Source organism: Petaurus breviceps, unplaced genomic scaffold, assembly GCF_028583685.1.
Source record: "Petaurus breviceps papuanus isolate PSGF00001 unplaced genomic scaffold, PetGlider_PUasm1.0 181, whole genome shotgun sequence".
Lineage (NCBI taxonomy): Eukaryota > Metazoa > Chordata > Mammalia > Diprotodontia > Petauridae > Petaurus > Petaurus breviceps.
The window spans coordinates 3,508,595-3,536,039 of NW_027185784.1; the positions used below are offsets into that span (position 1 = coordinate 3,508,595).

A 27,445-nucleotide genomic window follows, 5' to 3' on the forward strand; every position below is an offset into this window, starting at 1 on the left:
CTGGAGACTACCTAGTTAGAAAGAAAATTTGTCTAATACCTTCTTAAAATAGACCATAAAACTGGCCAAAATAAAATAGAGGTAGGAAAATTCAACTGTTCTAACATTTGAGTTTCATTCTGCCATCAGATAAATGCTTAATCTGGCTGACTGACAGTTTCATTATATTGAAGGCTGAAGGAGCAAATGAGGAAATAGAAATTATCAGGATCTATAATTGGGTTTACTAAGGAATAAGACATGCCAAACTCTGCCTTGGTTAATAATTTGATGGGTTTTCTAGATGATATATAAAGAATTGTCAACAAAAAGCTTATAAATTTCAGCAAAGAGAGCATTTCATAATTTCTTTGGGGATAAATTTGGAATAATATGGCTTTGACTGAATGCTGGCAAATTAGACAGATTTATATTTGGTTAAATAACCACAGCCAGAGTGTTTTGATTTATTAATTATCATCAGTCTGGGGAAAGATAAGGCCCTTGTAGCAAGTCACAGTGCTTTTTCTTTGACTGACCAATTACTTTTGTCAATGACTGGTAAACATATAGAGGGCATGCCAGTTAAGTTTGTGAATAACACAAAGCTGGGAGGGTAGTGAATCCTTTGGATGATAAAATTAATATTTAATGTCACAACAGGTTGGAACTATGGGACAACAGAATCAAAAATAAATTTAATAGATGTGTAAAATACTGCATTTCATTTTCTGCCTAAATTACATTAATAAAGGAGTGAAGAGACTTCATTTAACAACAGTTTGTCTGAAAAGGCCTGAGGACCATCATTGACCACGAACTCCATCTGAACAGTATGACATATCTGCTAAGAGGGACTAATAAAAGTTTAGACTGCATTAAGAGGTGGATAGGTTCCAAATCAAGAAAAGCAACAAATATATTATGTGCTGTGCTGGATAGAAAAAATCTGGATTACTGTGGGAATAATAAAAAAAAAAAAAGATTACATAAAATAGTCCCTATGCTTACTGAACTCATAGTCTAGTAGAAGAATAACACAGAATACATAGATAACTTTAATATAAAATGGTATGCAAGTAAATGAGAGAGAAAAGAAAGTACTATACAAGGCCCAAGAGTTGGAAAGGTCTATTACTGCCTTGGGAAATCTGGGGACACTTCATAGAGAAGGTGTACCCTTCTAGTATATTTCGTTCAGTTCTGGGCACCATATTTCAGGTTTGTTTGCTGTTTTTTTTGGGGGGGAGGCAAGGCAATTGGGGTTAAGTGACTTGCCCAAAGTCACAAAGCTAGTAAGTGTCAAGTGTGTGAAGACAGATTTGAACTCAGGTCCTCCTCACTCCAGGGGTGGTGCTCTATTCACTGCTCCACCTAGCTGCCCTCTGAGTACCATATTTCAGAAAGGACATTGATAAACTAGAGAAGATCTGAAGAAGAACAAACATGGGTAAGAACCTTGCAATTATGCAATATAAGAATAAGTTGAAGGAACAAGGGCTGTTTAGCCTGGAGAAGAAAAGACTTAGGAAGAACAAGACAGCTCTCTTCATGTATTTGAAGGGTGTCACAAAGAAACATCTTTAGACTTGTTTTGCTTCACCCCAAAGGACAGAACTAGGTCTTCTGGGTGGGAATTGCAAAGAGGTAAATTTAGACTTAACATAAGGAAAATATCTTTACAGTTAGAGCTATGCAAAAGGACAACTCACTGGCTTGCCTTGGGAAAGAGTGGATTCCCACTTCAATGGAGGTGAGGGTTCAAGCAATGACTGGATTCCCCCACTTGTCCATTATAATATAGAGAGGTTTCTTTCTCAAGTACAGGTTGGACAAGATGACCCCATTTAGTCCCTTTGAAGTCTTAGATTCTAAGATTTTGTGAATTTGAAACATAAAGAATGGGTATGATTTCAGCAGGTGGAGAGAGGATAAAAGATCACTCAATCATAAGTCAATGTTATTGCTCAAAGATATGGAAGTAAGAGAGCATGGGATATCTATAATGAATGGCAGATAGTCTAGTTTGGCCAAAGTGTAAAGTACATGGAGTTGACATGAGAGATGTCATTATCCTGGAAATGTAGGATGATAACAGAGACTGGAAAACCTTGAATGCCCAAGCTAAATTCTCTGACGTTTAGAGTTAAGCAAAAATAAGATGAAGCTACTTTGTAAGGCGGTATTTTCCTGCTACTAAAAGTATCCATTCACCAATATCATTGAAGGTATTCTTTATTCTGCTTTTGAAAGAAGGTCCAGATAAACGACTTCTGAGGTTCTATGTCTTTATAATTCTGATTCCTAAACACTTCATCCCAAGTAGAAATATATACTAGGCTTTGGTTTGCCAACTTGGAAAATGTTCCCACTGAAGATATTTATCATTAACTTGTTATAGAAGTAACAAAGTCGTATTGGTTTTTCACCAATAAAGTAAAGCAAATTACATGCAGTGTTTCAGGAGAGATGATTAAAGACCAATAATAAAATTTTGTCTGAGTTCATTATATTTGGAAGAGCAACAGCCTTAATTAAAAAACATGTCACAATTATAGTCAGTATGTTTACTGCTATAGTTAACTTTTACAACTCTTTGAGAATATCCAATTGTGTCAGTGCTGCTAGTCCTGTTCCAAACAGATTGGAATTCCTCATCTTCCAATATGGCCAAAAAGTTAATCACCCTGTGGCCTATTCCGTAATGAAATTCTCTAAGGTTTGTCATTCTGAACCTTTAATAAACCATACAGTACATGGATGACTGTACCAATGTTTATTCTCTGCTGGTATAATTCCAAGATCCCATTTCACTTCTATGCATAGAATGAAGCTTTAGAATAGGACTTTAGTATTGCCACAAATGCCTAAGAAAATAATACTGTCAACATTATTTTACTATGCATATTTCATTGGTAATTAAGTTAACAAACTTACTTTTTGAACAAACTAATTCACATAGAACTTCAAGGTTCCATAAAGCTTTAGAACACAAGCCTTGAGGAGTAGATAGTACAGATAATAATTATACCCATTTTACAGACTGAAGACACAGAAGCAGCAAAATATCTGAAACGGGATTTTAACCTAGGTCCCCATGCTCCAAGTCCAATGTTCTACAAAGTCGCAGTAGGATGCATCTCTGTGTGTTTGTATATATTGGTCAAATTAGAATCTAATCCCTTTGACAAATTTAGGATTTTGCTGCCCCCAGGCCAGCTCTGTCTCAGTTGTATCAATCCACCTGGTTCAAAGCTATTAGAAACAGTAAAATAGTAAGATCTATAAATTATTTGACATGCAGATGCCCAATACCATGAGCCTGGGTGACAAAAATATACCTCGAGTTATTTTGGAATTTAATTTTTATGGAACAGATAAGTTTGACTTCATAATAAGAGACACACTTTATGAGAACACAAAGCATTGTGGGACATTTCGTTAACTTCCCCTCATCAGTCACCCAGGTGATTTTGAGGTACAACAGAATCCAGGTTTAGGCATTCAGCATCCCCATATATATTTAGGCTAAACACAGAATTCTTTACTAGGTGATTTGAGTTATGTTTTCCTGAGTCATTTTTAGAACCTCAGTTTAGGCCTCACATTGATATTCTGAACCAGATTTTTGTCAAACACACCCCTCAAGCCCTCTAGTCTGAACAAGTTTGAAATGTAATTGGAAAATATTTAACAAAATAAAAATTGAACATAGATAATGTTAATTTGTGGTGTTTAAGTCAGTATGCATTCACCCTGCAGGGATCCTTATGCATGGTTTAGTGACTTACATTTCCATTTGAGTTTGACACCACTGCTTTAAATACTTCCTGAGGAAAATTATTATTTTGTAGCCCCATAACTTAATGCCTAATTCTGACATAAACACAAGTCAACATTGATTTCTAATGATATTATGTCTAGAAGTGAATAGTTTACTTGGCATCTCATGGTCCAGTGAGTTAATTACTACTTTACTTGCTACCAGATGAACTGCAGAATCATGGAGACAAGAAAATAAATTTATGTGTTATTAAAGATCACTCAATGAATGAAAACATACCATCTTTCTTCACTTAGAAACTGTGGTTTGCATTAATTTAATTACATTTCTTCATTTGAAAGGAAGTCAACATTTAAGGTACCTTCTGTAAAATTTAATAAATCAAAAGCTCACTGTGATGGCAGTTTATAAACATGAGGGCATTAACTAAAAGCACATAGTAAATAAATATTTTACAACAATGTATATGGAAATAGTATTGACTTACTCTCTTGGAATTTTCTGATTACTTTTTTATAGGAGGAAGATGATGAGAAGGAGATGGAACCAGAAACCGCAGTAAATCCAAGTGCCACAAGTCAAATAAAGAGAAAGGAACCCCAAGTCACTACTACATCAGACTTCAAAAGAGAACAATTGAGGACAAAACCCAGTGAGGACAAAACCAATCAGTACCTTACAGAAGGGAGTGAATTCTCTGAAGAGGGGGATGTCCATAATGTAATCTTTTATAGTACTTACCAACCAGTTACTGAATTATCAGCCCAAGACAAAGATATTTCTTGGATTTCTCAAAATATTACCAATGTTGTAGAAACAACTTCTTCTCCAAATGATGGTTCTAAAACTACTCTTCACTTCTCACAGATTGGTTCCTCTGAAATTTCAGATCCTTCACATGTCTCACTTGCTGAATCCCAAGAAACATCAACTGATAGTCGCGAAGAAGATAGTTTATTAACCAATTTTCAATTTGAATCAGGTGGTGATGATTCTTCTGGCTCTGTTCCTTCAACTTCAGCTGCGCCATTTGTATCAGAGAACATATCTCATGGATATGTCATTTCCTATGATGTCCTTCTACCAGGTTATGCCAAAAATACTTCTAAAGATTCAAATTCATCAGATTCTGAAGAGTCCCTGAGGAGTCCTTCTGTGGATGGAAATGTATGGTTCCATAACATGACAGATTTGACAACTAATCCTGATGCTACATCAGATAAGAAATTATCTCATGCTAGTTCTACCAATACAGTCAACAAGGAATCAGCAGCAGCTACAGCATCCTCTTCCATTGGCCCATTGGCGTCCCAGGATACTTCAGTTGTGGATCTAGAAATGCCCCCTTATTCTACCTTTGCTTACTTCCCTACTGAAGTAACCCCTCATTCTTTCTCTCCAACCTCTGGACACCTAGAATCTACTTCTGCTGCCAGTGAGGTACTCTCTCAGACAACTCAACCAGGATACAATGGTGAGATACCTCTCCAACCTTCCTACAGTAGTGAAGTGTTTCCTCTAGTCACCCCTTTGTTGTCTGACAACCAAATGCTCGACAGTACTCTCCCTGCTGCTTCAGGTAGTGATCTGACCTTGCATGCTACACCTGTATTTCCCAGTGTTGGTGTGTCATTTGAATCCACTCTGTCTTCCTATGATGATGTACCTTTGCTTCCATATTCCTCTGCTCCCTTCAGTAGTGAAGTGCTTCACCATCTGTATACAGTCTCTCAGATCTTTCCACAAGCTACTCCAGCTGTTGCCAGTGATAAAGTATCCCTGCATGCTTCTTCACCAATGGCTGAGGTTGCTGATTCATTATTACAGCCTAATCTTGATCAATATTCTGATGTGATGCCACATCAGACTGCTCAAGCTACTTCAGAGACATCTGTACTTGCTAATGAGTTGGGTGCCCTTAATAAAACATATATGCTTTCTCAAGTTGAACCGTCCAGCAGTGATTTAAAGCTGCGTGTACTTTCTACAGTATCTGAACTTGCTTATGCTTTGCCTGGTAGAGGCTCCCTCCAGACTTTTCCTGTTTCCTATGATACTACAGTAGCTATGCATGATTCTGTTCACCAGGGTTCCCTATTTAGCAGCCATAACAAAGTACTGATACTTAAGCCTACTGTTGTAGCCCAAACCGAATCTTTCCAGGAGCCTACAAAGGTTCTTTCTAGTGAGATGGATTGGTCTGGAGTATATTCTGGTAGTGAGTTCCTTTTGCCTGACACAGATGGCTTGACAGCACTTAACATTTCTTCACCTGTTTCTGTAGATGAATTTACATATACAACATCTGTGTTTAGTGATGTTAATAAGCCTCTTCATAAAAGTGATGGAGATGAGACAGTACAGCAGATTTCCTCTCTTAATGAAATGGCTTACCATTCTGAAAGTACAGCGATGCCTGAACTCCCTCCATCTAGTGACAATGTAATTAAACTAGATGTATCTTTACAGGAAACTTCAGTTCCTGTTTCTAGCACAGAGGGAGTCCTTCCAGTGTCTCTTGCTCTTCCCACTCCTAAGATTTTGGGTCCTGAAATTAGTCAAGTGTCTGAAAATCGCATTTCAGTTCAAACTTTGCATGCTACATCTCCGGCTTTTGGCGACACTTTGCTTATGTTTAGTGCAATCTCAGAGCAAGCTTTCACTGCTGCTGCTGCTTCTAGTGAAATGTTGTCTCCAACACAGCCATTGTTTTCTGAGACCTCCTCTTCCTTAAGCAATGAAGTCTTGCTGCAAACTTCCTTTCAGTCCTCTGATGTTGGCACTCTGCTTAAAACTGTCCCAGCTGTGCCTAGTGATCCAATATTGGTTGAAACCTCCATGGTTGATAAAAATGCTTCTTCAATATTGCATCCAATGGCATCTGATTCTGCTTCGAGTAAAAACATGCAGCATTCTACCTCTGTACCAGTTGCTGATGTATTATCACCTACCTCTAGCCTACCCACTGCTTCGCTTCAAGGTTTAACCATTTCTTATGCAAATGAGGAAAATGTCACAGCCATTTTACTTAAAAGTGAAATATCACACCAAGTTGAGCCTTCATTGTATAGTAATGGTGATTGGTTCCAGTCTACCGTTGTGGGGATTATCAGTGCATTTCCTCCCACAGCTGTACCTGCAGTCGCGACTCCTGACTTCTCCATTGATATGCTGCCAAATACTCATATAAGCAAGCATATTTATTCAGATGAATTTTCTAATGATAAAACAATTAGTTCTATTACTGATGTTATTTCATCTCCTGTAACACTGGTTGCTTCTGATACACGTAAATATATTGATCACATTGCTCTTCCTTTACCAAATGTGCATATCTCAATTACAGCTGCCTCTCTCACCGTTGAAGGCACTAAAACTTTAACTGGGTTATTAGTTCCCTCCCAAACAATTCCCCTGAGTACCAGGTCGAGAGCTAATTTTATAGTTGGTGGTGGCCATGGTGATGATGAGGATGAGAGTGATGAAATTGATGATGATGATGATGGTATATCTGTAAAAAATTGTATCTCATGTATCTCATATAGAGAATCTCAGGAAAAGATAGTAGATGATTCAGATGCTCAAGTAAACAATTTTGTGGATCAGAGTAACCTAATCCCATATTTGTCATCAGAGAAATCTGAAGAAGAAATGAAAACAACAGGTTCAGTCTCTGATAGTCAGCTAAGCTCTGGCATGGACAGAAGTCATGAACAGCCCACATCGATGAACGTGCAGCCCCCCAGACACAGTAATGCAACAACAGTGGGAAATTCTATTCAGACTGGTTATACTCAATTTCCTGATCCCTCAGAATCTCAGTCTTTGGCTATTTTTACAAGTGATGAAGAGAGTGGCTCTGGTCAAAGTACCTCAGATAGTTTTAATGATAATGAGACTTCAACAGATTTCAGTTTTCCTGATGTGAATGAGAGAGACACTGAAGGGACCCTGCAAGCAGGTGACTCAGAATTAACCCCTGGATCACCACAGTCATCAGCACCATCTGTTACTAGTGGTCAATCAGTGTTCAACGTTTCTGAGGCAGGTTAGTTGTGAATCAATCTCAGAGCTGTAAACTTATACAGTGTTTAGCTGTTATTTTCCTTATACTGACAGAGTAGACATATATAATGTGTGAGCATATGTTACAGAAAGAAGGATAATCTGTGGTATATTTTGGGGACAGACTAAATCAGGAACAAGATACAGAGGTGTCAAAGTAGTACTTGACATTCCATTGTTCTTATTATCTAACATTTCCATAGTTTTCAGAATATGATCCTTGTATTTCAAAAGAATAGTCAAGTTTTTTGGTCCTCTTTATCTTGCCTGGAATAGCTTAAATTACTTTATTTAAGCAATCTTTTTTTCCAATATTTCATATTCTATGAGATAAGCTGGCCATTGTGCAATATGATTTTAAATAATTTCAACTAATTAACTATATCAAGTCTCATTATGATGACATGTCTTAGCATAGAGGTGACCCAGGTTTCTCAAAGGATATTCTAGCGGAACACAAAGTCATATAGGAATGGCTTCAGGTATGGACCCACACTCTGCATCTGTCTCTGAGGACAAAAACCAGAAAGTTCTGTAACAGTTGATTTAAGTTTTTAGGCCACCTCAGAACATGACACCATCTATTAAGCTATCAAGCTGTGTCACTAGAGTCAGAAACTGAAGTATCAAGTAAGCTTATAGAGATTGCATATTTCAGAATTTTTGGAGTAATGTTTTTTGTTATTCTTGTTTTTAAATTTTATTCTAGAACTCTTCAGTTCTAAAATACCTCGGTCAGCTAAATTCTTAAAGTATATCATAAGATCTTCCCTCAGTCCCTCCAAAAATGATTACGCAATTCTTTTGGGCAGCCACAAGACAATTAGAAATTTCTGAAAAGTAACAATAAATTGCTTCTTTGGAATAAACAGTAGTAGGCCATTAAAATAACTCAAGAGTTGAACAGTATGTTACAGTTTGAGGATTTTTACAATTCTCTTCGGTTGTTCATCTTGCTGTTACCTGAAGAGGGCAGCATCAGGCAACAAAATACTGCATCATTTTCTTCTAACTAGTGTTCCAGAAGGAATTCATATATTGATTATTGTTATGCATAATGATCATATGAAAAGATAAAAATCAATGAACATTCTTCTCTAAAATTAATGCTTTTTAACTTTTTAATGAAAATTGTTTTGCTACCTAGATGTTTTTTTTAAAAAAAAAATCTTTTTTAAAGCATACATAATACACCTTTTTCTTAAGAATTATGAAATGGTTTCATTATGCACATAAGGATACATGTTAATTACACCAAAGAGATCATGTTATTTATAGTTTGCTTTAATTAAATTTAATGGAACATTATTTGTAATTAGCAATGAAAAGATTTGAAATCTTGACAGTACTTCAGAAGATACTGTTTAACATGTTGCTTGACTTACTAATAGCTCCTGTTTATAACCCAGCACCTAGACGTCAACCTCATTAAAGAATTTTCTTCTATGGTATTTTCTTCTGCTAAATTATATTGCATATTTTCATATTGCATATTTTCTTTTAGTGCAACAACGGCAATTAAAAGTGGGTACATTCTGGTCTTGAGGTTTCTCTGCAATCAAACTTTGTCTATTTAACATTACATTTAAATTTCAGCAGTTGAAATTCTGACATGAAAATTTATAATGAATTCATAGTTGAGGTATTATGGAGCGTTCATTAGGGCTGACATACATGGAGTGCTATCTAGCTAAGATTGTTTATGGGTATTTTTCTTCAAATAGATTGTTCCAGAATTTTCTAACTCCGTCATGTTATCAGAGCTTTAACAGAAGATGAGCTTTAGAGAAGAATTTCAAGAATCCATCTATCTCTCGGTTTTCCTAGATTGTTCCTCATCATTAATACATTAATATATTTTCATTACAGCTGGATCTAGTTCATTGCTGGATCAATTGCAAACTAGCTTACCATTCTTAAATGATTTTCTGAAACCAAACAGCTTGCTGATAAAAAAAAAATTATTATGTTGATTTAATGTTCACCTGTTAATGAAAAGAAATTTGGGACGTAATTTTCATTATCAGAAGCTAATGCTAGTTATTAAACATAATAGACATTGATTCTCTGAGAAAAGTTCTTTTTTTGTAAAATTTATCATGTGGTTACAGGTGCAATTGAATTCCACGTCTGTGATGCACCTAGCCTCCAGTGCTTTATACAAAGTAGAGTCTTACAATTTAGTGTAGCTTTGGTATTTCATACGCTCCCAAAAGGAGTTTTTCAGAGAGGTGATGTTCTGCTCTAATCAATTATATGATTCAAATATTTCCTTTAAACAAGATGCTAAATTTGAGCATGGCTAGAAATTGTAGTTTGTAAGTGAGAGATCTACAATGACCATACCGAGGACTCCTATTTTACCACCAAATTTACATTTTATTTTCAAAAACTACTACAAATATCAGTATTTATCAGTTATTATCTGATTATTTATTAATATATTTCCCATTTAATTGGTCAAATAACATGTAGAAATCAGATAAGCTAAATTTACTTTGTATAAAAAGCTATTATATTTAGCAAAGGGAAAAGTCTATTGGTAGTCGTCTCATGTCGATTAAGCATTTCACATTTCGAATAGTTGAATTGTTATGTGTATATATATATATATATACATATATATACATATATATATCGTTATCCTGTTGTATATGTTATAAAAATGTATTGTGGTATTATCTTTTAAATACAACCAAAATAGCATTAATGATAAAAATAGTTTTTAAAGAATTAATTTTCTTTGCTAGAAAACCTCTCAAAAGATTGCCACAAACAAGCTGAGCTAATGTTAGTTCCATCAGATATTTTGTAAATGTCAATATAAGTTATTTGTACAAAATGTCAAAATAATCTGGATGAAAAGTTAAAAAATCATTTTTGGATAAACTGACATTTTCTGTATAACACAAAATATGCAGATAGTTGAAAATGCTGAATAAGTTTCTACATGGTGCAGTGCTGTTGTGGCAATTCTGACACCTGATCAAGTCTGTACCCCCAAAATTAGTCTGACCCCTTTTTTTGCTTGTCAGCTAATTCCAGACAAATTATAACCAGGAGTCATATATTAATCTGCTCAAAATGTTCAGAAACAGGGAACATAGTAATTGTAATCATACCAGCCATTGACTCCATATTCATTAGCAGAAATGCTGTCAGGCATGTACAGGCAGGGACAACATGGCTGAATGTTTTACTTTTCTTCTGTCTTTTGTATGTGTTTGTCACATATCACTACTCCAACAGTTAAAAAATAAGAAGAGTCTTAAGATTCACCTTTCCAACATTAAATGTTTATATTCAGAATCATAAAAATGGAACTATTTGTGTAGTGTGATGTATATCATATTAGTTGAGAGAAGAAGCAAGTAAGCATTTATTAATCACTTACTGTTTGCTAGGCACTATGCTAAGTGCCTTAAAAATCTCATTTTATACTCACAACAACCCTAGGAGGTAAGTGCTACTATTCATCCCAATTTTACAATTGAGGAAACTAAAGGAAACAGAAGTTAAGTAATTAGCGCAGGATCATACAGCTAGTATTAGATCTAAGGCTAGATTGGAACTCAGCTCTTCCCTGCTCTATCTACCGTACCACCTAGCTAGCTGGGCATCATGCTGACTGAGCATTTCAGCAACCCATTCTTTCCTATGGAAATGAGTAGTAGCTAGGAATCATGCCTTCCACAATGGGCTAAGCATATTAACCATAAAAGAAACAGAAGTTCTCTCTCTAGTTAATGAGGATAGGACTGAGGAAGAGAAGAGCAGAGAAAGAAGTGAGTCGGCACTATGACAGCCCACTGACTTGAACTTTTTCCCCCTGTTCATATTATTTTATCATTATATGGAAGCAGAAATACAAACTATTATTTCTAGCAGATAATAGAATAGTGCTAAAATATAAAATATTCTGTGGACCTAGGTTATATTTCCTTCTTTCCTACATAAGAGCATCATTCTCTGTTTGCCAGCAAAATTTCTTTTCTTGAGGGACGGGGTAGGCTCAATAAAAAATTGAGCCTTCAGCTTGTAAAAACAATATCAAGTCACCATTTCTATGTTACTATAAGAGTTTTCCTTTTATAAATCTCAATTGTTATTCAATTTAATATATTCTGAGACTACATTTCATTTCTTGGATTTGTTCTTTAGTTTTGTATTTCTTAAAATGTTTATAATTAAATTGATTCCCCATGTACTTTATTCCAGTTAGTATGATGACCAGTATAGAAACATCAGCTACACCAAGTTCATTGGACAACGCAAACTAATTCCTTCTTTTTAGAGCTTTCCCAAGCATTCAAAACAGGTCAAGGAATTTCCTAATTCTGTAGCAGCTTAATTCATTATCTTTGAGAAAGTGATTCTAATGAAAGGTTTAAATGGATTTTTAAATTTGCCTTCCTACTGAGTGCCATGTGAAATATAAGGCAAGAACTATTAATAGCCTGATTGCATTCTATAGTATGGGAACTAACTAGCCATAATAGCTATGAAGCATTTTTTCCAGTTAACAGTGATAATCCAGGTGAGAATGTAGTTTTGTATGTGAATTCTAGTCATAAAAGAAGTGTATTTTTTAATGCCTTTAAATTAATCTGAAGAATGGATTCATACATTCTCATTGTTTAGTATTTTTAAAATACTATCACCTTTGGGAACTATGTGATTCTTCAATTCACATGTAGTTCTTTGATTTTTGCTGAAGGAAAATATAAGGATTTTGAAATAAAATTTTAAAATAACCTATAAGTCAGAATCAGGAAGATAATTTTAAACAAAGTGAAGCAGTCAGTTGAAGTAGCTTATTGCTTTAGTATTTGTTTGAATTGCAAAGAGAGAAATAATTTTGAGAATGTCAAGATATTTAATGATGATTTAATAAAATTCATCTGCTGCCTTTGCTAAACTTACTTTAGTAGTGGATAGTTTTCTCACTTTAAATCTCTAATTGCCTCCAAAAAAATCAAACTCTAGTTCCTTAGAAGGTGATGTGTCATTTACCGTCAGGGTTCCATTTTTCTTCTGTTCAAGTGGTCTATTTTACTTATTGTCTTTGTTTTCCTAAAATTTATTTATAAGCATATTCATCTAATGTGATATTATAGAGTCAAAACATACGAGGTAAGTAGCAACATATAGTTTTGCAATTCAGTAGTTCTGTGAATTTTCATTGTGCTTAAATATAAACTATCTCAATTCTCTCTGACTGCAGAAGCAAGTAATAGTAGCCATGAATCTCGTATTGGTCTAGCTGAGGGTTTGGAATCAGAGAAGAAGACAGTCATACCTCTTGTGATCGTATCAGCCCTGACTTTTATCTGTCTAGTGGTTCTAGTGGGTATTCTCATCTATTGGAGGTAAGTTTGATTTTTCAGACTGCACATAATTCAGATTTTGTGCTGATTAGTGAAATAATGATTGTAATTATGGCATGCTCCATAAGCAGATAGGAAAGGTTTTTTAAAGTAGATTTTCTCAGAACTTTAATTAGTTCTTGGAGTAGCCATGAATAAGCTGCCATCTTATGTACATAAAGATTTAATGAAGGGGATGATTGATTTCCATAATTAAGGCAAGGAGATAAAGGTAAAATTAAAGAGCTTTAGTTCTCGTTGTTTTAGATAAATTATTTGGACAATTATAATTTCATGTTGACAAGTAACAAACAAGAGAATGTCATTGTTGAATTTAATCTTTGAATTTTTTTAATCAACCATGTCTTTTAAGTACATTCTTTAGAAAAATTAGTAGAAATAGTAATGTATGCTTATTTTCCATAATCCCTTGCTTTGTATGAATTTTATCATATACCTATTAAGAACTATTAAATTGCAGATAAGCTCATAGAGAAAAAAAAGTATTAGTTTGCTAAAATTAAAGTGAAAAGGTGACACTGAATTCAGAAGTAAAAATCTAGGAATAATTGGTTTGGGTATTTTTTTCCTTTGTGGAATGTCTTAAAAAAGAAAAGATGGTAAACTCCATTGTACCCTAGTATGATTCTTAAGGACAAATCATATCTTAGGCTTTCTATGCTATAAAGATAGATATAGATGGAATAGCTCTGGGAAAACTAGGGAATATGATGAAGGTTAAATATCAAATTGATTGGGAGTGTGTGTGTATGTATGTGTGTGTATCCAAATGTATAGTAAAACAAGGCTTTATATGGAATTTTACTATAGGTAAATTCAGAAAGATGGACATAATTCACTGACTAGTAAGTTAGAACAACTTACTTGGAAGGTTTTACTCTTTATAGCATTATTTTTCTATAGCTTCATATTGTCATAGACATCTCCAACTCTTAGATGTCTTTCCAAAATTGCTAATCTCAATTTAATTCAATAGATATTTATTAAATGCCTTCGGTATGTGAGGATCTATTAAAGACACAAAAGAAATATGACGTGTTCCCTGTCCTCAAGGTGCCTACATAATAAATTCCTGATTGATACATGGAATATAGAGGAATACAAGAAAGTATATTATTAAACATCAAAATGTGTGCTATAGGCAATAAGTGATGTGGCAAGTCAAAGAAAGGAGAGATCATGTGGATCCATAGGAATCAGGATGTTTTCAAGGAAAACATGGAGAATTTGAGTTGTACCTTGAAGGGTAAGCAGGATTAGGACAGGAAAATCAAGCTGATCAAAGCCATAGAGATAGAGATAAGTATGGTGTAGTCATGAGACAGTGAAGCCTGAAGTAAGTTGTTCACGTAGAGGCTATTTGGTTAGGTAAGGGCACAATTAAAGGTAATTATTAGGCTTCTTTTAAAGAGGGAATATAAAATCCAAATAGTAGTAAAATGCGTTCATCATTGCCCATATTAATATGATTAATTATCTTTCCTCTCTACTTCAGTCATTTACATAGCATACAATGAAATACAATTGCAGGGACTTTGTTTTCATGTTATCCAAATCATTTCATGAACTTACGACTTCTGTAGACCAGAATTATAGAATCTCAGTTTTGTTAAGGAACCTCAGATACAATCTAGATTAGGGGGAGAAACCTGCAGCCCTGAGGCTACATGTGGCCCTCTAGGTCTTCAAGTGTCACCCTTTGACTGAATCCAAACCTCAAATTTTGATTGGGTCAAAGGGTCACACTTGAGGACCTAGAGGGCCACATGTGGCCTCGAGGCCATAGGTTCCTCAGCCCTGATCTAGACCAACTCCTCAATGAACAATGATATCCTATATAATACTCCTTAACAAGTGGTCATCAAGCACTATTTACTTTAAGGTCCCTAAAGAAGAAGAACCTACTACCACCTTTGGAATGACTAATTTCTAAAAAGTATTCCTTACATGAAGGTTAAATTTGTATCTTTGAAACTTTCACCCATAACTCCTAGTTTTCCCTTTTTGGGGAAAGACAAAAAAGCTGAAATCTTTTCTCATGTGATAGCCCTTCAAATACCTGAAGACAGCTTGCAAATTCCGTTCTGTCAGCCTTTTCCTCTCTAGACTATACATCCTCAATTCATTCAACGATTCTTATATGACAATTTACTTAAAACCATTCACCCTTGTGTTTTCTCTCCTTTGTGCATTTTCCAGCTTACAGATGTCCTTCCTAAAATGTGGTATCCAGAACTGAATTTATTATTCCAGATGTGAGCTTCGCAAAACAGAGCTAGAATTGGTCATTTTGCTTTGTAATTCAGCCTAAAATTACATGAACATTTTAGGCTTCTGGGTCACACTATTGACCTACATTAGACTAGCAGTCTGCTAAGACACTGTTCTTTTTGACTCGAACTGCTTTCTAGCTGTACCTTCACCAGCCTTTTTTGATAAGTCCCCTTTTTCTTACTCATTGAAGTTGATCCTATTTGAATCTCTTGGGTTGATTTCCCTGGTAGAATTTTAGTCTTTGTGAAGAAACTAACTTACAAAAGTTAACCAACTTAAAGCTTTGCCTAAGGTCATATTTGTTAGTAGCTATCAGGTCTGGAATCTAGGTCTCCTGACTACCAGGACAGTGCTGTTTTCATTCAGTGATTCCCTGTTGACTTCTGTCCCTAAGTCAGTCCCCACATTTCTCATACTCAGATAACCAAAAAGAAGATTAATTTTTAAAGACAGGGCAACATTCTAGTTGATTAATTTGTCTTCTGTCTTACATATTAGTGAACATATATGCTGGAAACTTCCCCCTGTCTGTGCTTTAATAGACTCATTCATGTAATATTTCTGTCTTGAGATTACTTTTCCAAACAAAATAGTACCCACAACTAAAAGATGTATTTAATTTCCACTCCCCTGGCCCTGTGGAGATACAAGTGCTGATTTAATCTGACTTTTTTCTATATTCAATTTTTTTTCTATCATGGGAAAGTATGACTTGATTAAAACAAATCATATAATTTATAAAAAAATAATTGAGGGAATCTACATAAAAGTACTTCCAATTGAATTCCTTTAAATAATAAGCTCCACTAATACATTTCAGCTGATCTGCTAAGCTGAGTTTTCATACAAAATTTTAGGAATACATCTCTTAAATAAAGTGATTTACCCATGTTGTATTGTAATGTGGCTCATTTAAGATAAAGCAAAATTACCCTGATTAGCCCACTTACTAAAATTGATCACATCTATACAAATCTTTGTCTTTAATGCTACAAAATTGACTGCAAATATTGATTTGTCTGTCAAAACCCATTGTGGTCAGACACAACCACAACTCATTTTAATGAGTTGAACAGTAGACCTCTGGACTACATAATCCTCTTTATCAAGTAGTATTATAGAAGTACTCCATTGTGAATGAATAAATGAAGCCTATGTGTAAAGCTCTGTGATAAGTTCCAAGGATACATATAGAAAAGCAAGATGGCCTGTGTTCTCAAGGCTCTCATGTTCTAATGGAGGAGATGATGTATATGGAAGGTCAGGGGAAAGTCAGATGGGCCAAGGCCTCCCATTGCATCTTGGGCCATCTCCAATTGCCCTGATGAATATTTTGCCACTGGACCCAGATGGCTCTGGAGGAGAAAGTGAGGCTGGTGACCTTGCACAGCCCTCCCTCATTCAAATCAAAGTCAACTGCAAGTTTTGTCATCATCTCCCTGATGTCATGGTCCTCTTCGAGAACAAAGGACAAAACCACATAGTGGGTTCTTAATAAATGTTCATTGACTATTATTAACCAAGGAGCTTGGCAGGAGGGTGGGGTATAGCAGAGTCTTGAAGGAAACCAGGGAAGCCAGAAGGCAGAGATGAAGAGAGTACTCCAAAGCTTGTTCATTGAACAGCCAAAAGGCCAGTGTCACTGAATTGCAGAATAAGGGGGAGTAAGGTTTGAGGAGACTGGAAAGATAGGAAGGGGGAAGGTCATGAAGGCTTTTAAAAGCCAAACTGAGGATTTCATATTTGATTCTCAAGATCATACAGAACTCCTGGATTTGATTGAATAGTGGGGCAGGGGGTGGGGAGGAGGTCACAATTAGACACGTGCTTTAGGAAAATGAATTTGACAGCTACCGTGTTTCCCCGATAATAAGACACTGTCTTATTAATTTTTTTGGACAGAAAAACACCAGAGGGCTTATTTTCAGGGGAGGGCTTATTTTAATGAACATTGACAGCAATTTTAATAAACAGGTAAATGTGAACAAAAAAATGTACCTTTATTCAATAAGCAAATCACTGGGGAAGAACAGGATGACGCACTCACTGCTGCAGCTCTGATTGGATGCAGCTCGGAGCGCGGCGTGCATTTCACCGGGGGGGGAGGGGGAACGGTGCATACAGAGGGTACCGTAATGTAGCGTGTAGCACAGGGGATCACCTTCACTACAGTAGCAATCTCAATAGGGCTTATTTTCAGGGGAGGGCTTATTTTAGAGGAACCTTACACAGTAAGGGGAGGGCTTATTTTCGGGATAGGTCTTACTATCGGGGAAACATGGTAAGTGGAGGATGAAATGGGGAGAGATTTAAGGCAGTGGACTAACCAGCAGTCTGTTGCAGTAGTCCAGGAATTAGGTAATGGGGACCTTCACCAGGATGATGAGAGTGAGGCATAGAGGAGGTCTTAGAGAGGTAGATATGGCAAGCCTTGGCCAATAAAAACAAATATAAAATTTAAAAATTTTGAGGCAGGTGTTAATAACTGGGGCAATTAGTGAAGGCTTTTTGAAGAAGATGGTGTTAGAGCTGAGTCTTGAAGGGAGATAGAGGTTCTAGGAGGTGGAGGTAAAGAGAGAGAGAGCTTTCCAAGCTTTGGGGACAATCTGTGCAAAGGCATGGAAGTGGAAAATAGAATATCATGTTTGGGGGACATCAACAAGGCCATTTTGGCTGGAGCTTAGAATTCATTTAGGGGATTAACATAGGATGAGCTTGGAAAGTTAAGTTTCATCAAATGTGAAGAGCTTTAAATTCCAAACAGAGGAAGCATTGGGGAGCCAAGTGAAACTTCCTGAGCAAAGGAGTGGCATGATCTGACTTGCACTTTAGGAATATCAGTTTGGCAAATGCCTGGTGCATTGATTGAAGAAGGGAGAGACTGGATGTAAGGAAAACAATTAGGACGCCTTTGCAGTCCTTATGAGAGCTAAAGGCCTGAATTAGGGTGGTCATGGTATAATTATAGAGAAGAGAATTCAAAGCATTTGAGGAGGTAGAATGGTTAAGGTTTAGGTAACCTGAATATGAGGGGGAGGTGGGATGAATAAGAGTGATGGGTTGAGAATAATTTCTAAATTGAAAATCTGATTGACTAGAAGAAAGATGGTACCCTGGACAGAAATAGGGAAAGATAATGAGTGCTGTTCTGGAGAACTGCACTCTGGGTGCAAGATGAGATTGTTTTGTAGAAGAAATTGATTTAATATCATCAAGACTTAGACCTGAAACTAAACCAATATTTTTCTGCCCAAACTCTTTCCTACTCCTGGTTTCCCTATTTCTGTTAATGGTAACACTCAGAAACCAGGAGTCATCTTTGATTTTTTACTTTTCCCTTCCTCACTCCCCCCCCCCAAATATAATTGGTTATTGAGCCCTTAAGATTCTTTGTTGAACAACACTCCTGTCAGGGCTCTGAATTCTATTCCCAGAACCTCTAGCCAAATTACCTCACTCCTACCCTCATTATATCTCCCCTGAACTATTATTATAGACATTTTTTTGAAGAGGGAAGGCAAGCCAATTTGGGTTAAGTGACTTGCCCAAGGTCACACAGCTATTAAGTGTGTCAAGTGTCTCAGGCTGAATTTGAACTCCTGACTCCAGGGCTGGTGCTCTATTCACTGCACCACCTACCTGCCCCTGTTGTAGATTTTTAAATGGTTTTCCTGTGACAGCCTCTGTCTGCCACCTACTCTCCCCTTCCCCCCACTAATCACTGCTACCAAAAATAATCTTCCTTCTCTACAGATATGATCTGAACCCTCCTCTACTGAAAAACCTAAAATGTTTACCCCATACCTAGGGAGGTAGTAAGGAATGCTGGATGTAGAGTTGGGAAAACCTGGGTTCAGATTTCATTTCTGACTCTTACTGTGGATTTGGAGTCCAAGGACTTAGGTTCAGATCCTTGTTCTTGAATTTATTACTTGTGTGATCCTGGAAATTGCTTCATCTCTCTTGGTCTCATTTTCCTCACCTGTAAAATAAGGGGGTTGAACTAAACTACCTTAGATGGCCCTTACAGTTCTAAATCTATGACACTATGAAGTCAGTCAGCTTCTTTGACCCTCAGTGTCCCTGTATGTAAAATGGGGATAATATCTGTGGTACCCACCTCACCTGCTTGATGTGAGGCTTAAAGGAGCCAGTGTATGTAATTCACTTGGCAAACTTGAAAGTGATCATATAAATGTCAGTTATTCTATTGAAATTATTGTGTTTTTATTTTCATTATTGGCTCTGATAAGTGATTTCATCTTAAATGGGAATTTCCCACTGTGGAAACTCCTTCACCAACACTGATAGGTAATTAAGATCTATAATTTATAGTTTTAGAGAGTTATCTGGTCTATTAAGAGGCTAAGTGACTTGTTCATAGTATGAGTCAGAGGCAGAATTTGAACCTATTCTTTCCTGTCTCCCTCTTTGCATTATATATATCCTCCTGTCTCTAATCATCATTGAGAGAATCAAATAAGATAACTGATTTAAAGTGTTTTATAAACCCGTTATGTACCAAATAAAGTTGAAATTCCTCAGGCCGGCGTTCATTCAGTACCTTTCACAATATACCTCCAATGTACCTTTCTAGTGTTATCACATACTACAACCAAACTACTATTTTGCTCATACCCAAAACATACCTTCACTTTTCTGCTGGATTATCCTACTCACTTCTTCTCTGCCTGTTGAAATATATCCCATCATTGGACACACATAGCTAGAAGGAATTTCCTATCTGCATCTGTAACATGAATGCTCTAGAAATTCTCTGAAACCAGTAATTTTGTGACTGTCCCTTGAAAGTGTTGTAAAAAACAATAGAAAATATCTTTTCAAATATTTTATGGCAGCATCCTAAGTAATTGGCACAATAATAACAATAATATTAATAATAAGGGCAGCTAAGTAACCCAATAGATGGAGTGCTGGACCTGAGTTCAGATCTGACCTCTGACAGTGTGACTCTGGGCAAGTCACTTTACCCTGTTTGCCTCAGTTTCGCCATCTGTAAAATTATCTGGAAAAGGAAATGGCAAACCACTCCAGTATCTTTGCCAAGAAAACCCCAAATGATGTCACGAAGAGCTGGATGTGACTGAAACAACTGAACAACAAATGATGACAATGAAAAAAATGAAAACAACTTCATTGTCCAGAAGTGAGGGAATAAATAAATTAAATAAATTGGGAATACATTTGTGTAATGAGATATAATATCATTAAGACCAATGAGTATGAAGAAGAAGAAGAAATTTGGAAAGACATTTATTGAATAATGTAAAAACAAAAAAGAAAAATAGGAGAGGAATACATATGTACTATGGTCAATTAAGAGAGAAGGTGGATGAAAATGAGTAAACAACCAAGGAATCCCAATGGGGACTTGGAGGGAGTGATGGAAAAAAAAACTGTTATGATATTTATGCATTGAAATTAATTAATTTAAATGTAAATATTAACTGAGTTAAGATGGTGATATTGCTATCCAGTAGGTTTTAATATATACTTAAGAAAAAGAAATATATCCCATCCAGTATCCTATGATCTGCCCTTCAAGGATCAGTTCAAAGGCTGTTTCCTCCCTGAAGTCTTCCCTGATTCCATCAACCAGAAGTCTCTTTACTCTATATTGCTCACATTTTGTGCTAGCTACTTTTTTTGGTATTTTTTTAATGCAATCAGGGTCAAATGACTTGCCCAGGGTCACACAGCTAGTAAGTATTTGAGGCTGGATTTGCACTCAGGTCTTCCTGACTCCGGGGCTGGTGCTCTATCCACTGTGCCAGCTAGCTGCCCTTGTGTTAGTGATTTTATATGTTTATAAACAGCCTACTAAATTATAACCTTGAATGTGGGGACCTTGTCCATTCTGTCTTTGTTTCCTCTTCATGTGCCTATCTGCCTAGAAGACAGCCTGTCACACTATAGGCCCTTAATCAGTATTAGCTGTTATTGTTATCTTACATGTTGTTTGTACATAGCTGTTTACTTAACATAGTACCTGTCATAAAATAGGAATGTGATAAATGTTTGTGACTTGACTAGTATGCCATAAAACTTTTACCAGTTAAACTCGGTAGCAATGAGTGAATGATGGTATTGGAGGCAGCTAGGTGGTTCAATGGATAGAATGCTGGACCTAGAGTCAGCAAGACCCGAGTTCAGATCCAGCTTCAGAAACTTCCTAATTGTATGACTCTGGACAAGTCACTTAAGTTCTGTTTGCCTTAATGTTTTGGAGAAGGAAATGACAAACCACTCCAGGATCTTTCCCAAGAAAGCCCCACATGGGGTCGCAAAGAGTTTGATACAACTAAATGACCAAACAGCAACAAAAATTATGGTATTAAAAATTCACTTTGTTCATTAAAAGGAGAATGTCAGCAATAACATCCATGTCTGTACATTTGATAGAGCACAGTGTTTGGGAGGTTAAGGACTAAGCCCCTTATGGGTCATTTTTCTTCATCCTGGCATGGGCAGCAATCATGTTTGATTTTAAGGTGCAAAATGTGGGTGTAATGAGGCATTGCAATCTGTCACAAGTATTGGAAAAACTGATTCCAAAGACAAGTATACTTTGGGTTAGCAGTGTCAGATTCAGATTCCAAAGAGAGCATTCAGTTAAGAATAACAATAGTTCTTTGGGTTTTTACAAATTTATGGGTTTGACTATTCATCTAAATTTCTTTAGATGAAAAATCTAAAGGGGCTTGAAGAGTTTTCCTTTTTTTTCTAATTGACTACTTAACTCTTGATTTTAACCTACATTTCAAAAGCATCTAATAAGCAGGATTCACCATAAGTCTATTTTCTAAAAGCAGATAATTATAATAGATAACAAGACCTTACGGAGAAGTTGTAGAAGTCCTTAAAACAAATGCAGCTCACTGAATATTGTTTCACATTTTTATAAGTATTCAAAGAAATATAATAGGGATTACATATTTCCAGGTTTTAGATCTAAATGCTTACTGTGATGAAAAGGTGTAAATTAAATAATCAGGTTAACATTGATTGATAGGACCTATGTCTGTAAGTTTAAAACAGTCATCACTTTTTCCTTCATAGCCTGGTGATAATTAGCGGGAGACATAGTTATCAACACTTAGCACATAGTCGTGAAGATGTTTGCTGCTTATACAGAACAGATGGAATATCGATGTTGAATCTTCTTATATATTAAATAGTATGCTTTGAAATAGTTTTCCAGATGTTTTAGGGCATAATTTACATGTGACAAGCCCTCACTGAAAGGATGTGAAATGTCTTCAGCAGAGAACAATGCATTAGTGGTTCTTCAGTGAGATGAGGGGGTATACATTTTAAACAGAAACAAAACCAAAGGGAAACATTTTCCTTTATACTTTAGGATGGTGATATATTAAAGGGATAAGGAGATTAAAATGAGAAGATCCATTCTTGAATCTGGGCACTGCCACTTCTAAGTTATACAACCTTTATTAAATCACGTCATCTCTATGGGTCGCAATTAGAGTAGATATTCTCTAATGTCAGAGGGGATACTAATTCTCTTACCCTACCACACACCCCGCTCCAGCTTCCCATGAGATAACAATGCACAGATCTTTGAGAAATAGAGGGTAGGGGGCGGCCAGGTGGCTCAGCGAGTAAGAGCACTGGCCCCAGTGTTGGGATGACCTGGGGGATCGAATCCAGGCTCAGATACTCAGCACCACACCCAGAAATAACTGGCCGTGTAACCTTGAGCAAGTTACTTAACCCCAATTGCTTAAAAAAAAAAAAAAAGAAACAGAGGGTATTAGTGGAAAGTGCTTTTGACTTGAAATCAGAAGCCTGGATTCAAATCTAGATTGTCTGACAAATCACTTAACCTTTATGAGACTCAATTTCCTCCTCTGTAAAATGGGATAATAATGCCTATTGTATCCACCTCTCTAGTTTTGTCAGAGTTAGATATGACCATAGACATAACAAGGTTATTGTCTGGAGCTCATGCAAGAGGAAGTCAGTTTTTAAATTTTTATCATGAGCACTTACATCTTGAAAATTGGCAAATACTGTAAATCAGAGATTCAGTTATTGTTTTAATTATTTAGAATTTAGGAGGTGATGGAGAAGATATTATTAATTCAAATTAAACTCACCAGTTTGTTATGCATTTAGGGACGGCTAGGTGGCGCAGTGGATACAGCTCCAGGCCTGGACTTAGGAAGACCTGAATTCAAATTCAGCCTCTGACACTTACTAGCTATGTAATCCTGGACAAGTCACTTAACCTTGTTTGCCTCGGTCTTCTCATCTGTAACACGAGCTGGAAAAGGAAATAGCAAACCACTCCAGTATCTTTGCCAAGAAAACCCCAAAAAGGGGTCACAAAGAGTCAGACATGACTAAAAAATGACTAAACAACAATAAAATGCAATTTCAGAGAGCAGATGGTTAAACATTTACCAGTACACTCTTGGATGTAAAGCATTTTGGGAATTTTTAAAGTGTCATATGCATGCTATCTCTCTTATACTCATCACTGTCACTCTCAGGCTACTTCTTTAAAATAAAAGCCTATCCATTGCCAGCAGAAATCTCATTTAAATTCATTGAAAGTTTCATCTTTCCTCTGTGGTTTATTTGAACAGTTTTATATTCCAGTTCAAATAATAGATCTATTTGCACATTTTTTTTTCTTTTTCAGATTTCCTCCTCCTAAGTTAAAGTTTCACTCTGTAACTTTTCTGTCTCTCGTTCTATTTCATCCCTATATTGCTGGTCAAGGCTGATTGCTTCTTAGTCTGGGACAGTTCTTCAATGAACATTTGTTAAAAAGGAGGAACTGAACCTGTCATTGATTTGGTATAGGGAACTCCCTTTATCAGGACAGGGGAGCACTTTCTTTGCAAATTATACTCTTAGAGCTTTGCCTAGAGCCCAGAGATGTTAAGTGAGTTGGGTCAGTATGTGTCCAAGGTGAAACTTGAACCTACTCAGGCCTTCATTTCTAGCTTGCATTCCACTCACAATGCCATGCTGCTTCTCCTTGGCCATGGGCATTCGTCTATAATAATTTATACAACATATTCAAGGTAATTCACTGGATTTTCTTCTGAGGTCAAGTATCAGTTTACCTAAAGCATTGCTTAGATTTTTGAGCCATTAAGGATTAATGTCAAACAACATCACCAACAACACCAATCTTCTGAAACTCAAAATATTTAATTCTTCTGTTCATACTCAGCTGTAAGAATGGCTAGATTTGACTCATACCCCTAGAGTAAGGACCAATAATCTTTCTAACCCCAAAGGCAAAAACATTTTAAGAAAAATTCTTCCATCTTTAGCACATGACATCCATGATTCATTTGGGGATGGAGAAATGAGAAAATGATTAAGGACCATGGATGAGTAACTTCCCATTGCCATTCCCATTCATATATTTAGAGCTAGAAGAGATTTTTGAGATCATCTATTCCAACCTCTTTATCTTAAAGAAATGAATGAAGCCCAGAGAAGTGAAAGGATTTGCCTACAGTGACACAGCATAGAAGCAACAGTTGGAATTTGAGCTAATATCCTCTGATTCCAAACCTAATGCCCTTTCCTCTCCCCTGTCATCTTGAAAATTGGCAAATACTGTAAATCAGGGATTCGGTTATTGTTTAGAATTTAGGAGGTGATAGAGAAAATGTTATTAATTCAAATTAAACTCACCAGCTTGTTATGCATTTAGGGGTGGCTAGATGGCACAGTGGATATAGCTCCAGGCCTGTACCATCTCCCCTATCTCAAGAAGATAATATATCTCTAAATATCAATAAACAAAAACACAAATATGTCTATGTATGTTTGTATATATATATATATATTACTGTTAATTTTTAAAGTATTCCAAGAACATATCACTGAGACTCTTAAGAGGAAAACAATAATGTTAACTCCTATTTTAGTAACACTTTCCTCACAACAACCTTTAGAGATAGACAGAATGACCATAAGGAGGGTTGTACAGGTAAATGTTTACCAATTGGCTTTCTAGAAAAAAAAATAACATGCACATACTATATTTTTATGTTTAAGATGGATGATTAACATTTTCTCCATCACTTTATTATGTCTAGAGTCTAGACAATCAGTAAAACAATAAATCAAGCCTAGATTTGTAACTCTTTGCCAATTTCCAAAGTGTATATGCTCATACTGAAAAATTAACAATCAGCTCTCAGAAGAAAATAGGATCTAACTCTAACACATTTCTGTGAGCTGGTGAAGTTATGGAAGATCTCATAGGAGGGACTTATTGCCATTGGATTTATGTGGTACCTTAAATACATCTTTATTTTTTTTTTCACTCAGCAAAAATCTGCCTTCTTTTCTTCTTACCCACCCTTACCCTCCTACTGAGGAAGAAAACCAAAATCCATTTACAACCATGTATAACTTATATTTTTTTAAAAAAACCACACTTGCACTTTGCCAAGTATATATAAACAAGTCTCATTCTGAATCCATTAGTCTCTGTCAGGAGGTGGGTGGCATTTCATTACCAGTCCCCTGGAATCATGCTTGGTGATTACTCAGGGCAGAGTCCTTAAGTCTTTTGAAGTTGTTTGTCTTTACACTATTGTTGTCATTATGTAAAATTGTTCTAGTTCTGCTCACTGCACTCTGCACCAGTTCTTAAAGGTCTTCCCAGATTTCTCTGAAACCATCCCCTTGGTCTTTTTTTGAGCAATCAGGGTTAAGTAACTTGCTCGAGGTTACACAGCCAGTTATTTCTGTGTGTGGTGCTGAGTATCTGAGCCCGGATTTGATCCCCAGGTCATCCCGACTCTGGGGCTGGTGCTCTTACTCGCTCTGTAGTCTTTTGTTTTTTATAGTACCATAGTAAAGCACAACTTGTTCAACCATCCTCCAATTGATGGGCATCCCTTCAGTTTCCAATTCTTTGTCGCCAGAAATAGAGCTATAAATATTTGTTTTTACATCCTTAGAGGGTTTTTTGTTTGCTTAGGACTAACCTTCTTTTCTTGTTGTTGAGTTGTGTCCTACTTATCAAGACCCCATTTGGGTTTTTCTTGGCAAAGGTACTGGAGTAATTTGCCATTTTATTCCCCTACTCATTTTACAGATGAGGAAACTGAGACAAACACAGGTTAAGTGACTTGCCCAGGGTCACATAGTATCTGAGGTCAGATTTGAATTCAGGAAACTGAGTCTTCTTGACTCCAGTTCTGTATCTGGTTCTGTATCCCCTTTGCCACCTAACTGTCCTGGACTAATCTTGTACCCTCCTTTAATTACCCCTTCTCTAGATTTAGAGTCACAAGACATAAGGTCTCAATATTGACTGTGTTACTTCTTAGCAAGTTCTGTGACATCGGGCAAGTTACAAAACCTCTCTTGGCTTAATTCCTTCATCTTCAAAGTAAGAAAGCTGGACTAGATGATCTCTAAGTCTCTTCAAGCCCTGAATTTTATTCTCTTCTTAATAATAATCAGGCATATTATTATTTACATAATTAGTGGTTGGCTGCATTTTTAAACTCCTATTATTATACCTTAGGAAAAAATGCCACCGTTATGAGGATACTGATAAGCATCCCTTAGATGTCTTATCATTTCATCCACTGTCTTGATCAATAGACATACATTTAAGTGCTGTCCATATTCAAGGTTTATGGTCCACAAAACTTAAGCTTTTATGCTTGAGGGACACAAAGACAATAATAAAACAGGTAACTTTTTCATTGGTTGCTAAAATATTTTACTACTCTAGGACAACATGTATGAAAGGTACACATGCAAATTTATAGAAAATAACCAAGGAGGACCTGAGTTCAAATCCGACCTCAGACACAACACAAAAAAACTAGCTGTGTGACCTTGGGCAAGTCCCTTGACCCCAATTGCCCTCCAGAGAGAGAGAGAGACAGAGAGAGAGAGAGAGAGAGAGAGAGAGAGAGAGAGA

General features: G+C 36.3%; 1 protein-coding gene across 5 annotated transcripts in view; it reads left to right on the forward strand.

The window, feature by feature from the left end:
* The window catches only part of PTPRZ1 (protein tyrosine phosphatase receptor type Z1), a 244,535-nt gene that overhangs the window by 170,249 nt on the left and 46,841 nt on the right, over positions 1 to 27,445 (forward strand). For 2 of the 5 annotated variants that reach the window (XM_069087099.1, XM_069087100.1), the window contains exons 12-13: positions 4,283 to 7,811; positions 13,053 to 13,197. In XM_069087099.1, the coding sequence (XP_068943200.1) occupies positions 4,283 to 7,811; positions 13,053 to 13,197 (3,674 nt within the window). The remainder of the gene's footprint in view (positions 1 to 4,282; positions 7,812 to 13,052; positions 13,198 to 27,445) is intronic. The other 3 variants (XM_069087102.1, XM_069087104.1, XM_069087101.1) reach the window with 2 other exon arrangements.